This window comes from Cervus elaphus, chromosome 12 (genome assembly GCF_910594005.1).
Source record: "Cervus elaphus chromosome 12, mCerEla1.1, whole genome shotgun sequence".
Taxonomy (NCBI): Eukaryota; Metazoa; Chordata; class Mammalia; order Artiodactyla; family Cervidae; genus Cervus; species Cervus elaphus.
The window spans coordinates 3,128,661-3,144,912 of NC_057826.1; the positions used below are offsets into that span (position 1 = coordinate 3,128,661).

The 16,252-nt window shown below is 44.4% G+C and overlaps 1 protein-coding gene across 4 annotated transcripts in view; it reads right to left on the minus strand.

Annotated features, from left to right (window-relative positions):
- Window positions 1–513: 513 nt before the first annotated feature.
- ZC3H14 (zinc finger CCCH-type containing 14) overlaps window positions 514–16,252 on the minus strand; it is a 38,845-nt gene continuing 23,106 nt past the window's right edge. For 2 of the 4 annotated variants that reach the window (XM_043918987.1, XM_043918989.1), the window contains exons 10-17: window positions 12,758–12,832; window positions 8,082–8,241; window positions 7,103–7,335; window positions 3,448–3,568; window positions 2,716–2,852; window positions 2,361–2,449; window positions 1,267–1,373; window positions 514–787 (exon numbers count right to left, since the gene is read on the minus strand). In XM_043918987.1, the coding sequence (XP_043774922.1) occupies window positions 781–787; window positions 1,267–1,373; window positions 2,361–2,449; window positions 2,716–2,852; window positions 3,448–3,568; window positions 7,103–7,335; window positions 8,082–8,241; window positions 12,758–12,832 (929 nt within the window). In that variant the 3' untranslated portion in view covers window positions 514–780. The remainder of the gene's footprint in view (window positions 788–1,266; window positions 1,374–2,360; window positions 2,450–2,715; window positions 2,853–3,447; window positions 3,569–7,102; window positions 7,336–8,081; window positions 8,242–12,757; window positions 12,833–16,252) is intronic. The other 2 variants (XM_043918990.1, XM_043918991.1) reach the window with 2 other exon arrangements.

The following is a 16,252-nucleotide window of genomic DNA, read 5'->3' on the forward strand; positions in this document are numbered from 1 at the left end:
TATAGCTATAATCTTGTGGGTTTAAAGTTTGTTCTGATACCTTATGTATATACTTGTAAAAAATTTTTGTATAATTTTGTGATAATGTAGATCCCTAAAATACTTATTTAAAAGGTATACGTTAACAGTAAATGAAAGCATTTTAAGGAACTGTTGCCTTTGCCATTCCAACTCTGTTCACCCTACACACCCCACCTCACTCATCCTTTCTCAGAAAGCAAGGGAGCAGATATTTGGGAACCATTTACCAAAGCAGTGCTCAACTCAAAAAGCGTTTATAGTCATGCTTTTCAGACTAAATTCACTTTAAAGAGTAGGACTGAGTAACTGTTTTATGCCACCTCAGCACTTTGGGCTACTCCTGTTTTCAGGGGAGTCGAAAAGTGAAAGCAGCCATCCAACTTCTGGAGTAAGGACCCTCCCTCATACAGCACCACTGGGGCCTCACCTGGGTCATCAGTACCAACAGTGATAGCACCACGGTGTAAATTCTGATACTTGAACACAGCAGTGTACAAACATGCCTCAAATGTTTTAATAGATTTCAGCTTTTCCTTAAACTGTCTTTCCATAGTCAAAACAAAACAACAAAGACCCAATGTTAAAATCACTTAATAAACTTACAAACTTGAAAAATTAGACACTTCAGATAGGCAATAAACTTCATATTATGAAAGCAATATATTCCAAGTTTCAAAGATTTGACAAATTCTGCAGAATGTCTTTCATCAGTAGATGGAAACTTTCAAACGCCAGTCTTCCGTCAGGTAGGACTGGGTGTCATTCACTGAAGAAACAAAACCAAAAGTTTTTCAGTTAATTGCTTTAACGAATGTCAGTTAAGAGAAGTTGAGTATTTTCAGACAATATTTGCTCTACAGATTATAAATATAAGATCTGTAAAAGAATAAACTATATAAGGTACATAAAAGATACTAATATATGCATTTAAATGTAAGGGTCACAGTAAAAATATTTTGAAACTTAATGTCTAAGAAAACTGATGTGAAAATCTGTAATTTGAAGGCCTTAAGTTCATGTTCACAGTCTGTTCAGAAGTTAAAGAAAGTCTGAGGCAAACAAGCAACTGCTGAATGAAACAAAATTTGGTTTATGTAGTAAATTATTTTGCCAAAGACCCTTAATTGGACAGCAGACATAAAGTGATGCTCCCCACAAATTTGTATGCTTACAAATTTAAGAAAGTATTACATATACTAGAAAAGCATTTGAAATGACATTAGAAAAACTACTTCTGACCTTTACCTGGTCTGAGGTCGAATCCATTTCAAGGCATGTCGCGGTGGCACAGTAATGGCGGGGTGATAGAACGTACAGTCAGGTCGCGTACACTGCGTGTTAAACCTACAGTGCTGAAGACAGAGCCGTTTCAACCGCTGCAAAGCTAATGCGGACCCACAGCAGCCTGGCTGACAGTGACCAGCCCCTAGGGCGACGGGGCAGCAGATGCGGACCGTCCCCATTTACTTACTCCTGCTGAAGCCCTCAAACAGGAGCCCCCACCAAGACACAAAATCCTGATTGAAGAGTAACAAGGTAAACTTCAAAAGGAACCTGAGCATGTAACACAGATTCCTCTCATCCGTGTCAGAACCACTTGCCCATCCTGCCCAGCACCCTCCCATTTTCACCCTCATCTGTGTCCAACCGCAGCTGGGGAACTGAAGGCCTTTCATAAGTATGGCCACCAGGCTGCCGTTCCAAAGAGAAGGTGATTCATGCCAAGCAGCTAGGCAGCTGGAGACACCCCGACCGATCTCTAGAGCAGACATTAGAACCATGGACACATGATGGACTAGGGATGGCGCCATTAGGTACCACTCGACCCAGCGTCTCCGGCCTGGCACGAGGTGGGGTGGGGGACACATTCAGGGCAAAGAAGAGCGGAACCCGCGGAGCAGCAGGGAGCGCCCCCTCCCGGGAGGGGCTCAGTCCTATCCGACTCTGTGACCCCACTGACTACAGCCCGCCAGGCTCCTCTGTCCGTGGAGTCTCCAGGCAAGAATCCTGGAGTGGGCTGCCACGTCCTCCTCCAGGGGGTCTTCCTGACCCAGGGACTGAACCCGGGTCCCCGGTACTGCAGGCGGATTCTTTACCATCTGAGCCACCAGGGTCGGCCACGGGAGATTAGTCCACTAACATTAAACCGGTTCAGGTGACTTGGCCTAACGGGCCGCACACGGGCTCAGGAACAACTGGGGAATAACTTCAGGTCTTAAAAACCATGAAGTCAACTCTTAACAAAAAAGTTAAACTGGGAAAGGAAAAAAAAAAGGAAGACAATATAGTTTTGAACAAGCTGCCACTCAATTCCTTTTTGGGAAGATGAAAGTTCTTACTTTCGGATGATAGAAGGGACACTCCATTTTCTTACAAGCTGGGAAGTAGCGGCACAGCTGACTACTGGAAGGCGGTGCTGGTGCTGTGACTGTGGACAGAGATGAGATTTGGCAAAATAATTTTTAGTACAGTCTGCAGGTGTTTTTATGGGAACTACTTTAAAAAATGGGAGATTTATAATATTCATTAGTCAAGACAAAATACTTTAGAATGCTATAGAATGGACACACCTGTTCTGTAAACTCGTTAACTGACTCTTACACGATGATCTCAAACTATTTTTTAATTCATTTTACAGTCACAAAATGTCATCTTCCCCTCTTCACTCAAATGCAGAAGTGCACAGTCACTGACCTGGTTTTGGAGGCAGTCCTGGGGTTCTTCGGCTCATGTGAGTGAAGGGACAGTCTGGTTTAGTACATTTTGCATCATATTTACAATTTGGATGAACAAACAGACACTTCTCAGCAAATTTACAATTAGGAAAGGCTCTATAAAACAAAACAAAACGTATTATTCACATTTAATCTCCCAAATGCATGGTTTTTTGTAGAGATGCTCCATTGTACTCTTAATTCCATCACTACTTGTTACACTGAAGTAACAAGAAAAAAAAGCAAATTCCCATTTCTAAATGATGCCAGATATCAAAACAGGACACACATGCCTATTTCAAAGCCCAGGGGATTAACAGATTTTCATCTCAAGCCAAGTCACCGTGAAAGGGAGAGGTGTTTCTTGTGACAAGAGACACCGTTTATTCTGTAACTGAGGGCTATGTAACATTCTACACAACAGGGTGTTTGCTACCACCCAGGCATTCTCCTGGCAAAACTCTTGTGAGCCTTTGCCCTGCTTCATCTTGTACTCCAAGGCAGACCTGTCTGTCACTCCTTAAATGTACAGAATCCTCAAAGAATCCCAGGAGTGTCGGTATCTCAAGAGGCACAGAGGCGAGCCCTGCCGCCGCGCCCGCGGACACCAGCGTGTGCTGTCCCCCCGCTGCACGCAGTCGCAGGAAAGGGCGGCAGAAGGAAGCGCCCCCAGGAGGGGACCTGAGAGCCAGGGGCGGGCTGCGCGACTCACTTGCAGGGCGACACGGGGTGATGGTAAGCGCACGCGTCCCCGTTCCTGCAGGCGGGCCAGTACTTGCAGCGCTCCAGCAGCTTCTCTGGCTTCTGCGCCTCGCTCAGCTCGCTCAGCTCAGCTACAAAGGGGACAAGTCACAAGCCTCTCAGTCGTCAGAGCCGAGTTAGGACATGACACCTTTAGTCAACTTCCCTCAACACCCAGTCTTACAATTTTACGTTCTTCTATGTCTACAGTTACACAAAACAAATGAGTCCAAATAATACAACTAGAATCTTACAAAAGATTACTAGGAAGTAGACTACAGTGTTCTCACTGTGAAGAGGAAAGTAGACAGTGATGCTCAACAAGAGTCAGTTCTCCCCGAAAAATTCCAATTCTCAAAATTATTTCAGCTGAATGAAGATTAAAAGAGCAAAGAGTGTCAACTAGGGAACCAATAAAATGAAATGGGAACTGAAAACACGAGGTGATAAAAAATGTAAACGAATTCTCATATTCAGGTTAAGATGATTGGTGTCTAAAAACAAGTGTTCCCACTCACCGAGGTATGTACAGTTTTCTAGGTACAGGTGATAAATTCACATCAATGGACAAAGGGAGGAAAAGGTTTTGCCTAAGAGTCACAAATGTCATCCGACCTACAGGGGCCTAGAGGATCACTTAACAGATCAGAGTGAGGCTGTCCAGAGGCAAGGGGACCCGATGGCAGAAAGCCTCACGGAGGAAGCCTGCTCAGAAGAGCGGCCTGGAGAGCGCACGTGTGACCCCGAGGTGCTCAGCACCACCCCTCACGGGGTGGGTCAAATGACCCCATCAACAACAACGACGAGAGAAAACGGCAGCAGTGCCGCCCGACTCAGGCAGACAAACACCTTTTCGTCTGGGGTCTAAACTCAACTCTATTCTTGGGCTAAGCTGTGCGGCGCGTGCGATCTCAGCTCCCGACCAGGGAGGGAACCCAGGAAGCAGGGAGTCCCAAAGACTGGGTGGTCAGCGAAGTCCCCTATGACGTCTAATTTATAAATGACAGCAACTAACTGAAACTTAAAACACAGAATAAACCAAGTAACACCCAAAGACCATACATAATGAGATGTCAGCTACTGACCCAAGACACCCTAGGAAAAAAAAAAGAATCAAGGGTCTTACTAACACATTTCTGATTAATGTTTATGAGAGCAAACAGCACTCAACCACACCACCGAGTCCTCCTGCAGCTCAAGCCTGGCTCTTTCGCTGATGGTTGAGCCAGACACGCGGAGTGTGTTACAACATCTCTGAACTTCTGTTTCCTCATCTAAACCAAGAGAAACTGTCTTCCTTAGAGCTTTGTGATACATGGAAACAAGAATGTAGCACAGGCCATCCATCAGACAGACAGACAGCTCCACAGCCAGTGTGAGGACTACTTCCTGCTCCAGAGCACCCACCTCCGTCTTCCTGAAGAACACGGCACACAGCCCAGCCCTGAAGCCCACCATTAGCACCCCCGGAAAGCTGCCGAGACCATGCCCACGCGCCTTTAAACACAGTGAAGGTCGTTACCTAGCTCCAGGATAGAAAACTATCCTTAGTCTCAAAATACAATGGTCTGGAAGGAGGGGTTTTCTCCAAATACAATTTTTTGATGTATAATTCCTGCAGAGAAACTGTGTTTCGCCTTCCCCTCCAGAGAACATACTTTAAATTCCAGCACATGCACAAGACCCAGACCAAGGGAAAGACATCAACGGATACCCAAGAGCAGGGGATTCTGGAAAATGGAGTGAAGGAGCTATCGACAGATCTCAGGAGCAATACTAAAATTACACACTGTACAAGGAAACTATCTTTCTGAGGAAAAAATGACATCATATGTACACAAAGCTCACAACTCTGGTTTTCTCTAACATTTACTTCATAAGCTATCAACACTCCTCCTGTTTAAGAGGCAAATTCACTTTTTATTGTAAAGTATACAATCTGTGCTCCTGTGAAAGGCCAGCCAGAGTAGCTTAAAACAGATGCTGCAATTGGTGGCATCCTTGAAACACTGGACAGGAAGCCACGGAGAGTAAACCCCCACCCGGGCGGGCAAGACGAGAGCCTCCTGAGGGAGTCTTCTCGGCCGCCCTGGGCCCCGCTACTGCAGAGCTCCGTCTCTGCACAGCAGTGGGAAACCGAGAGGCCCAGGTTGAAGCCGTGATGAAGGCGGCTCCCCGTCCCCACAGGCGTCTCCGTGATGGCCACAGCACCGCGCAGGCTGACGAGAGCTCTCACCACCCAGAGGGTCACTGCTATGACACAGACGCCAAGAAAGCTGCTCGTGCACGTCTACATTCAAACAAAATCAGACCCGAAACTGCGTTTCTCGCGTGGCTCAGGGGTAAAGAATCCACGTGCTAGTGCAAGAGACGCCAGTTCCATCCCTGGGGTGGGAAGATCCCCTGGAGGAGAGCATGGCAACCCGCTCCAGGATTCTTGCCTGGAGAACCCCACAGACAGAGGAGCCTGGTGGGCTACAGTCCATGGGGTCGCAAAGAGTCAGATGCAACTTGGCAACTAAACAAGACCCTAAGGTACCAAAAATTAAACTACCAAACTGAAATCCAAAGTACTAAAAACACCAGGATCTTCTCATATTTTAAATAGAACATACAGGGTCAAGAAATCTGAACTGCCTGACTACTGCAGTTCTTATCACCTCTGTTATTAACACTTAAAATTTTTCTTCCTTTGAAAGAAAAGTCAGATTTTACAACTCACTCCACCAACCGAAACTGATTCACAGCAGTCCACTCTCTTCAGGATAATAGCAATAAGTCCTTCGCTCACTGACGATCTCCCCCTAAATGCTACTATGTTTTTAGTGACTAAAAAATGTATTTAATACATTTTTGTGTCTCTAACAAGAAAAGGATTACTGTGGGAAAATTTTAGAACCCATTATTGCTTCTTCTTTGATGCTCTTCATATTTAATATTCAGTAATTGTCTCCCTTGCCAATGAAGGTGTTCCTAAAATTTTTCTAAGCTGTGAGGAATATGACTGGAATTCTCTATCAAGAATGAAAACGCTCAAGGCACCAGCCCCTGACATCCAGTGAGAGAAGCATTGCTGAGAAGCGTTCATCTGCCTAAAATCATGTCCCTATCTGAACTGAGTTCATCTCTACTACTATGCCTCTATATTAATTTAAACAAAAGGTTTTTTCCTAAACCTCCAAGAAGTACTTTGAAGTATTAGATAAGAAACTCCTTTCAAGGGAATTTCACTGAAGTAGAAATGACATCAAAATCCAAATAGAGTTTTCTGTCAAGTTAATTACTAATTACCAGAGTAACCAACTACTGCTGGTTCAAGGGGAATATCACAAATATAGTTTCTAAATGGGAAAAAAAGGTTAAACAAGGCACCAAGCATGAATTCACCCTTTAACAAGCATCACAGAGAGGTATTTGTTGGCCTCCATGGTGGAACTCCATTTTAGTACACGCAAAGGACAAACCGTTTCAAATTCAATTGGTCATTTTGTCTGAAGAAGTATAAAGGCCACTACCAAATTACAAATAAAAGACCTCCAACCAATATTCATTCGAGGTAGAGACGCACGGCACAGACGTCCTCCACAAGGCCAGCACCCTGAAGGGCGGGCCGAGCCCCCACACACCGTTTGCAAAGCTACCATCTGGGTCCTCGAGCCGCCTGCTCAGCACGCGGGCGGGCTGCGGGCGGAGGAGACCCGCGAGTCCCCCGCGTGAGGCTGCAGGGTGCTGGGCGGCTCCCATTCCTTCAGAGCTCATGTCCTCCTCTTGATCTGACATGTATCCCGGGGGGCTGGGGACACCGTCCAGCGTCACTATAAACTTGGGACTTGCAGGTTTATCTGGTTGTACAAGATCTCTGCCAGACAGATAGAAAATACCACAGAATTAGGGAGACGCACAAAAAGCCAAGCCTCCTACAGCGCTCTTCAAAACACTATCACTGCCTTGACTGGTCTGCGGCTCCTTCACTAACACACAAGCCCTGACAGGACTCCCAGGGACAACTAGCGGATTCCTACTCACACACCATGACTACGGCCAATCACTGTGGCGTCAACACCAGCCCTTCAGGCTGCCCTCAGGGCGCTCTCCCTCAGCCCTGACCCCGACACCCACTTGACCCTCACAGGGTCATATGGAAACAAATGGAAAACTCAGCATCTATGCTCAGAACACAAGAGCCAGCCAGCCGTTCTATATTTACACTAAGCTTATTAACTCTACATTTGTTTTCTTACAGAACAGTCCATTATCTACGGCAATAATCACCCGAACCCAATTTGCTGACTCTCTGATGAGATCTCCTAATTCTTATCATCTGGCTTTTAAAATTTCATTTCCTGGATATGTATAAAGAAATTAATCTTATTAAAAGACCTAAATCATATACTGACTTATTTGTATGATAACAGATTTCTGAATAAGAAAGATGAACTGAGATTTTTGAAAACTGGGTGTGCCTTACGATACACGGCCTGACTTCTCCATCAGTACAGCATCTACTCTAGGGGCCAGGACGGGCAGGAGGGAGCTGGGCGCTAGTGGTTAACCTCCACTATCTACCAACACACATCAGCTACACAAAAAAAAGAATCCATCTACCGTGTCTGCATAAGGTGTCCTGAAAGGACCCGAAGGGCATCTGCAGTCTTCATCCCCGACTCCTGGTTTGGTGCCACTACTAGCTCCTCAGACAGCTTTGGCTTCTTCAGAATAAATGATCTTGTGTCTGCATGGACCATGGATTCCATGTCATAGTAATCTGAGCCAAAAAAATTGGCCACAAATGTTTACTTTTGAATATATCTTGCATTCCCAACATCACACACGTGAGAAGAATGTCAATCCTTAATATATTCGTAATTATTTTAAACGAAAATTACAATGGTTCTACTTAGGAACAGGGCTGCAATTCTAAGCCAAACATCTTTTCAAAGAAGTCACGCATTCCTTGCTCATACAGCATATTACCAAGGCATTCGAATGAACTTCCTGCCTACAGCATAAAACGTTCTTCCACGAGGCACCCAACGGGATATTGTTAACAATATAAACTTAAAAGTGCAACAATACTTTCTAGAAACAAATAAAGAGTCCTAATGCACCCTTGAATTATGATAAGAATGCTGTTTTTAAAAAACTCTTTCTAAAATCTGTTTTGTTCATTTTGCACACTTACAGAACAGAACACACCCTGATGAAAACAATAAAAGTGGCATAGTTTCTGCCTGGTTGAAGACAGACTACTTTGAAAGAGAATTTTAAGATGAATAGACATTGATAACACAGCAAGGATAACACTGAACTTTAACACAAGCAGCCACAGATCACATCACCTATAATGTAATTTTCAAGCTCGACTACTTTATAAAATATACCAAGACCTGGAGCCCAGGACACAGGCTGCCGACCCCTCAACAGGCATCACTGACTAACGTTAGTAAGCAGTATTGCTCTTTAAATTAACAGGCAACAGAAACCAAAGTTCAGAGGACACTTATTCAGGTTCACTCATTTAGTAAAATGAATACATAAGAGCACTGTGCTACCTAAACAAACAAAAAAAATAGAAAAACACAAGTGAAAAAACACAATAGAAAAAATAGATGGACACAAGTGGCAGGCTGAATAGATTAAGCAGCAAGAAGCCTTGAGGCCTAAAGGATCTTGTACGTGCCCTTGTGCCGATGAGCCTGGATTCTGGTCAAAAGTAATAAGTAAACCAGGGTTTCAAAATAGTAAACTGATATGAGCACTTTTTTTTTAGAAAAACAGATAGTGGTAGGAATGGACTAGAGTCCCAGATCTCAGCCATGGGGCCGCTGCCCACGCTGCCATCCTCTCACACACCTAGAGGAAAAGGAGACACGTTCCACACTCACGTGGGCACTAGCAGTCACAGGAGGTGCATTTTAAGCTACCGTCCCAGGAAGGAGGCAAACCTGCCTCCCCCTGCAAGGACAGGAGCGCCGTAGACAAGGGTAGGAGGAGAGGGGGAGGAACATGCGTCAGGACAGCACAAAGAGCAGGCTTAGAAGTGGGCAGAGATGCACTTCTGTTTCAGACTTCTGAAGTCTGAGGTCTCTGCACGACTCTCGGGTGTTCAGAAAGAAGCTGAAGACTCAGATTTGATTATTACGAGGGGGAAAGAAGTAAGAAACAGTCTCTGCTGATGGTGAGATGAGAACATGTGATCAACTGTACATATTCAGTGCGGCTATCTTCTCCCTGAATCCTCAGGGAGCCCAGGAAGCAGTTCCTTCCCAGGCTGCAGACGCCCAGTTTGCACTCAGAGTCCTCCTGCTTCGCGTCCCACAGCTAGCAGACGGAGGGGCCAGAGTTCAGTCCGCGGGCTGCGGTTCCTCACCACCCTCCTCTCTTAAGAGGCACAGCAGTTCTACTAGCCTGCATCTCAGGAGAATACAGACGAGACGAAAATAATACTCAGGGCAAGACACAGGATAAAGGTAACATTTTAAGGGGCAGGAAAGGAAGGGAACTGAAGGAGATGGAAAAGGAACTAGTAGAAGAACAGACAGTGAAGTCCCAGAAGCCAAAAGATTGAAGATGGAAGAAATCACGGGAATGTCAGTGCCACACATCAGAGTGCAGAGAAGTGTGCACAGAACACAGCTGTATTCTCGACACGAGCCTCCTGTCACCCCTTCAAGACTCCTGAGCGTGGCCTGGGTCAGGCAGAGCAGACAGATGGCAGAGTGAGCGACATCTCCTGGGTGAGGACCACAGGCTGAATCCACACACTTGTACCCTCCTGAAACGCTAATAAAATGTCAGTAAAGGGTTAAATTAACAACAACAAAAAAAACCTCACAAAGAAAATAATTGTAAAAGAAAAGACAACCAAGGACTTTCCTGATGCTCCAGGGGTGAAGAGTCTACACTTCCACTGCAGGGGGAACGTTCCATGTCGGGGGCGGTAACCACATTTTGAAAGTGGAAAACTAACTTAGTAGATCTCCAAAAGCCGAGTCTTCAACTAACAATGAAGAGATATGGATTCCAAGACTCTTCCCAGGCCACGGCGGGGGCAGCACAGGGGCCACGGGAAGGGGCTGGGAGAAGGCAGGGCACGGCAGAAGCGGCTCAAGGGTCCGTCCAGAAGCAGGGGGCTCTCCCTGAACCCTATGTGTCTGGTCTTCTCTTCTGTGATCCTTGCCGCGGCTACTCCCCTGCCTCGAGCCTGGAAGACACTTGGATAACTGGAGATACGCTTTCCTGTTGATCACTGCTCAAGAGGCTTGCGGATGAAGCATCATGGTCTGACAGAAAGGTGCAAAATCAACTCAGTGCGTACTATTAAAACTGTACAAAGCTGTTAGATTTCCTGATAGTCTTTGACCACTTCTCCCCTGGAGAAAAGTGGAGCTTTAGACTCCTGAAAAGGTAAAAACACAGGGTTTCTAGACTAATGAATGCCAGCCATGTTGCAAGAAGTACCATTCTGAAAACTGTGTGTGTGAGTGTGTGTGTGTGTGTCTGAGTGTGTGTGTGTGTGTGTGCGTGTCTATGTGTGTGTGTCTGTGTGTGTGTGTGTATCTCTGTGTGTGTGCCTGTGTGTGTCTGTGCGTGTGTGTACAGTAAACATCACACAGTAATTAATGCTGAGGTGCCTCCCTGAGTCCCGTCCCCACTGAGCTCCCAGAACCCTGGCACCCAATCCACTACTTGTAACAATCTTTCTCTGGAAAAGCTGACCAAACTAAAAGACTCAAAGACACAGACATCATAGCACCGCCAAAGCAGACAGGCGAGACAAACCACTCTTCTACTGCAGGATCTACGTTCAAAAGTCAAAAGTCCCTTACCTCATCCTCTAATTAATGAACCCAAAAGGCCAATCAGCTTAAGTGCCCCACTCTCAAATACAAGCCAACCAAGGATCCTCAGACATCTGAGAACCCCTACCGTGAAAGACAGTGATCAAAAAAAAACCACCTGGAGAAAACAAGACCAATAAGGTAGGGAAGAAAATGTCCAAAACCACCTTTAATATCTTCAGAGAAATAAGGAAGTACAGAGTACACGAAATAAAACCAGGGTGTTAAAAAAATGAAAGGAATACACAGAAACAAAGGGGTCTCAGAAATAACAAAAAGTGGTGGGAGGGAGGCAAAGGATGTGCTCACTCATAAGCCTTGTAGAACTGCATGATGCAAACAGGATACGCACCATGGGTGAAAATAACTGAAGGAAACAAAAAATGCGCAAGCACTGATGATGCAAACACACACAGTGACCTCAGCTACCAAACATCTTGAATGAAAGTGCTTGTATGCAGAAGCAGGACGGAATGCTGGGAAATGAGAGGGCAAAATCAAGGATGCAGAGGATCTCAACACTTTCACAGACAGAAGGGAGGGGCCAGAGAGAGGGAGAGGAAAGCCACAGAAGGGGGTCAACACCGAAGTATCTGCCAACTGGATACCATCTGGTATCTGGGTAGAAGGCAATCCTTGGAGAGAATAAGCACACCTTTCTGAGCAGAAGGCCAGGAAGGGTAAGGGAATATCGTTGTTGACTGTGGAGTCCTGAACACAGGTGAGGAAAAGTCAGTTAGGAGTCGATACGGAGCAGTCGAGGAACCAGAGCTTCCAACAACAGGCAGATTTAGAGAAAACAGAAAAAACAGGATCTGAATTTAAGACTCCAGGGATCCGATGGCTCCGTTCATTTATTCAGCAGTTATTAGGCACTTAGCACGCATCTGGCAGGGGCCGGGCACTGGGAACACAGACATGAACAAGGCACTCGCCGCAGCTGAGGGAGCCCACGGTATGTGCCTGTGTGTGCTGGGGGTCAGGGAGACAGGTAAGCAAGCTACAGCAGCTCTCAGAATGACAAGCTCTGGGTGGACACCTGGCCACAATACTGTAACATGAAGTCAGAGTGAGAATGAGGTTTTACAGGCCAGAGAACACAAAAGCAGTTCAGAGCAATGGACAAAGTTCAATGAAACGCAGGGTAAGGATTCAAGAGGTCCCTAAAGCAAAGGCATGAGCAGCCAACGGTTTCTAGGGACCAGGGTGAAATGGTATCACAGGAAGCAAGTTTCTGCATGAGGTAAACAATGTAAACACCACACAGCGTGAAGAAAATGCAGATCCTGACTCCTGGCCCTAAAATATTTTCATAGATCTTAATGTAGCATCTTAGGGCATGATCTAAGAGATACAGGATACATTAAATGAGGTGTAAGGAATGGAAATAGCAGCTGAAAAATGCTGGATTACAAAAGAAAATTTAATATTATTACCAACCTTGACTGATCTGCAGAGTTTCTGCCATTACGGGGTCAATTTGTAATCGGGATAACAACTGCCTCTGTTGAGTTCCTAGAACATAAATTTAAAAACTTCACTATGTTGAAGAAAAACAAACAATAGTAGCACGTGTGCTTCCCAGAAATTAAGACCAAAATAATCTTTCTGGGTTCCTAATTGAAAGTCTTTAAAATAACTAAAGCTTCCACAATACAATTTAATAATAATCCTAGACCAAAGGTCTGTAAGACAGAAACCTGTACTCAGGTTAAACCAAAAATGACCACGGTTCTCCCTGTCTGGAAGCTGGCTTCCTTGACTGGAGACCAGCGCAGTGATAAAGGCAAAGGGCTGCAGAAGCCAGCGGGAGGAGCTGCGTGGGCCCTCGGCTGGCTCCCTGGGAGACGGGCGACAGCGGCGGAAAGATCCCCGCGAGGAGGGTCTCCGTCTGCTGCCGAGCTCTCAGCGGGTAAGTCGGCCCCCACCACAGAACAGAGAATTCCCAAAGGAGAAACTGCAGGCCCGGATGGGCACAGAGAACAATGCACAAAGGAGACAGCGCTGCCGTCCAGGTCCTATACCACAGAACACGTGAGCAAGCACTGAGATACCCTGTAAGAAGAGACACACAGCTAGAGTGTTAGTTCTTAAATGGATTCACAATTTTCTGTTACACTGCAAAACAAAACAAAACAGAGACACGGAACTGAGTTTTCTATCTTCAGGTTGAGGTTCGCGAGGGCGTCATACTTCTCCAAACGTCCCCGGCCTAGTGCGCAGCACACTCAGGCCTCACTTGCTGATTCAAGGGATACAGTACGTGTAAGAAGGGACGTAGTTGACAAGGTTCTAAATGCCACTGAAGTATCAGGAAGATTGTGCAGGCTAACGCTTCGTAAATCTACTGTCAGTTTCACAAGGACAGTTCTGCTCACTCAGAGCAGGCACGTTAAGTTGGCAGCTGCTTACCAACTGTCATGTTTCATTAAGATGTTTTTTAAAAAGTTTAAAATTTGCCAAATTTTTATCAGCTCTTTTCTTTTAAATATAAGTTACACTACATTACTCCTTACTGATGTGCCCTGCTCCCCAAAATGTTAAGTTTCTTCCAAAATTACCATGGTTGAAAATACAGTAAATCCTCAGGAGCTGACCTGAAACAGATATTTAGCCAAGTTGTATTCCTGTAGGACTGCCTGGGAAACTGACGTGTTATTAGGTTACAGGAAGTATGCTGTTCCAATTCAAATACTAACAGATCTCTTTAGCATAAACAGTGAACACTGAAAGAATTATACATTTTAAAGTAATATCACAAAATAGATAGATGAAAGAAGACATTCTCTCACATTTCAAGTTTTGTTTCACCCCTCTAACCTTTTCAAAACATCAGTTTTAGAGATCCACTAAACAGGATAGAATTCTAAGGTCTGGGTTTCTAAGACAAATCATGTACAAGATTCTGTCATTAAAGGTCCACGAAAAATTCAAGTTCTCTGTGACCTGCTGCCTCCATATGAAAACTATAAAAGTTACCCGATGATACCACATTCTAAGAATTTACCTTTCTCAATGTTTCTAAGGAAGCCAATTATTTTTACATCAGTAGTCCTTGACTGTGATTCAAAATCTACTTCCTCTTGAAGATCTTCGAACTGTCTGCTGCCTTCAGATGTTGTTGAATACTCATTCATTTTAACCTCCAAAGATGAAATTTTTGCTTCATTCTGTGACACTCTAACATTAAGATCGAACAGATTTGCTTCCACTGTCAAAATCGCTGCTTTCATCCCTTTAATTTCATTGATATCAGTTGATATTTTCCTTAAAAGATGGGAAATATTGTCTAGCTCATTCAGTGAACAAGAGGAACTTGTTACGGAACCTAAGTCAACTGGCCCAGGTGAAAAGAAAATTGGTAAAGATGGTGATGGAAACCTTGATGACATTTTCCCAAAATTCTCTCCCTCTTAATATTTGGTAATTTTTCTTTCACAGCTCACTAAGCTTTCATCAAAAGTAAAAGCAATCATTAAGGCTGTGACTTTAAGAAGTATTAAACATCAGTAACATTTTAAAACCTGTAATTGAAAAGACAGGATTGTACATTTCTGGAGTAAGAACTCAAAATAAATCTGAAAATGCTCAACAAACCAGACCAATTTTCTCTCTGCTTCAACCGAGAAGCCCAAATATGCGGCCCCCTGTATCCTGTAAGTCTTACTTACAGCCCCTCTCCCAACAACAGACCCTATTATTACACAGGAAACAATTCTGGCTTGCGATTGGCTGGAAGCAGATAGGTGACACACCAAGAATTTTCTATTATTTACCTCACATGAAAAGGGCCACTGAAGATCTGAGGCATAAATAAGCAATGTAACATAAAGTACTTTACACCTGAATATGATGTGAACTTAATGTACTTTTGCTCATCAACGTATCCGGAATTGTCAGGCTTCACGTTATTTTTAAACTGCTTTATCTAGTATCTTGAATTTCATTTCCCCTTGAAAATAGTAACAGGACACTATTTGGAGGCTAACTGGACCTATGATCACACCCATGTGTCTCTAATGAGACACAAATCTTATTAAAATTATATATGGTGATGATGGAATTCAACTGTACTGATATAAGACATGGTGGAAATTTAAGGACAGAGACAATGAGGATTTGGCCTTGGTTTGCTGCTAGATCATTATTAGATAGGTGACTTTTCGCCATTCTGTGGGCTGACTTTTTCTTTTTTTCCATTTATTAGTTGGAGGCTAATTACTTTATTGTAGTGGTTTTTGCCATACATTGACATGAATCAGCCGTGGATTTACATGTGTTCCCCATCCCGATCCCCCCTCCCACCTCCCCCTCCATCCCATCCCTCTGGGTCTTCCCAGTGCACCAGGCCTGAGCACTTGTCTCATGCATCCCACCTGGGCTGGTGATCTGTTTCACACTTGATAGCATACTTGTTTCAATGCTGTTCTCGCAGAACATCCCACCCTCGCCTTCTCCCACAGAGTCTAAAAGTCTGTTCTGTACATCTGTGTCTCTTTTTCTGTTTTGCATATAGGGTTATCATTACCATCTTTTAAAACTCCATATATATGTGTTAGTATACTGTATTGGTGTTTACCTTTCTGGCTTACTTCACTCTGTATAATGGGCTCCAGTTTCATCCATCTCATTAGAACTGATTCAAATTAATTCTTTTTAATGGCTGAGTAATATTCCATGGTGTGTATGTACCACAGCTTCCTTCCATCCATCTGCTGATGGGCATCTAGGCTGCTTCCACGTCCTGGCTATTGCCTTTTTCTTGATAGTATCTTTTGAAGTACAGAAGCTTTGAACTTTGATAAAGTCCAACTTAACCTATTTTTTCTTTAGCTGCATGTGCTTCTGGTGCCATATACAAGAACAATTGTCTAGTTCAAGTTCACTTAGTTATACCTAACTCTTTCTCCTAAGAGTATTGTCATTTTAGTTTTT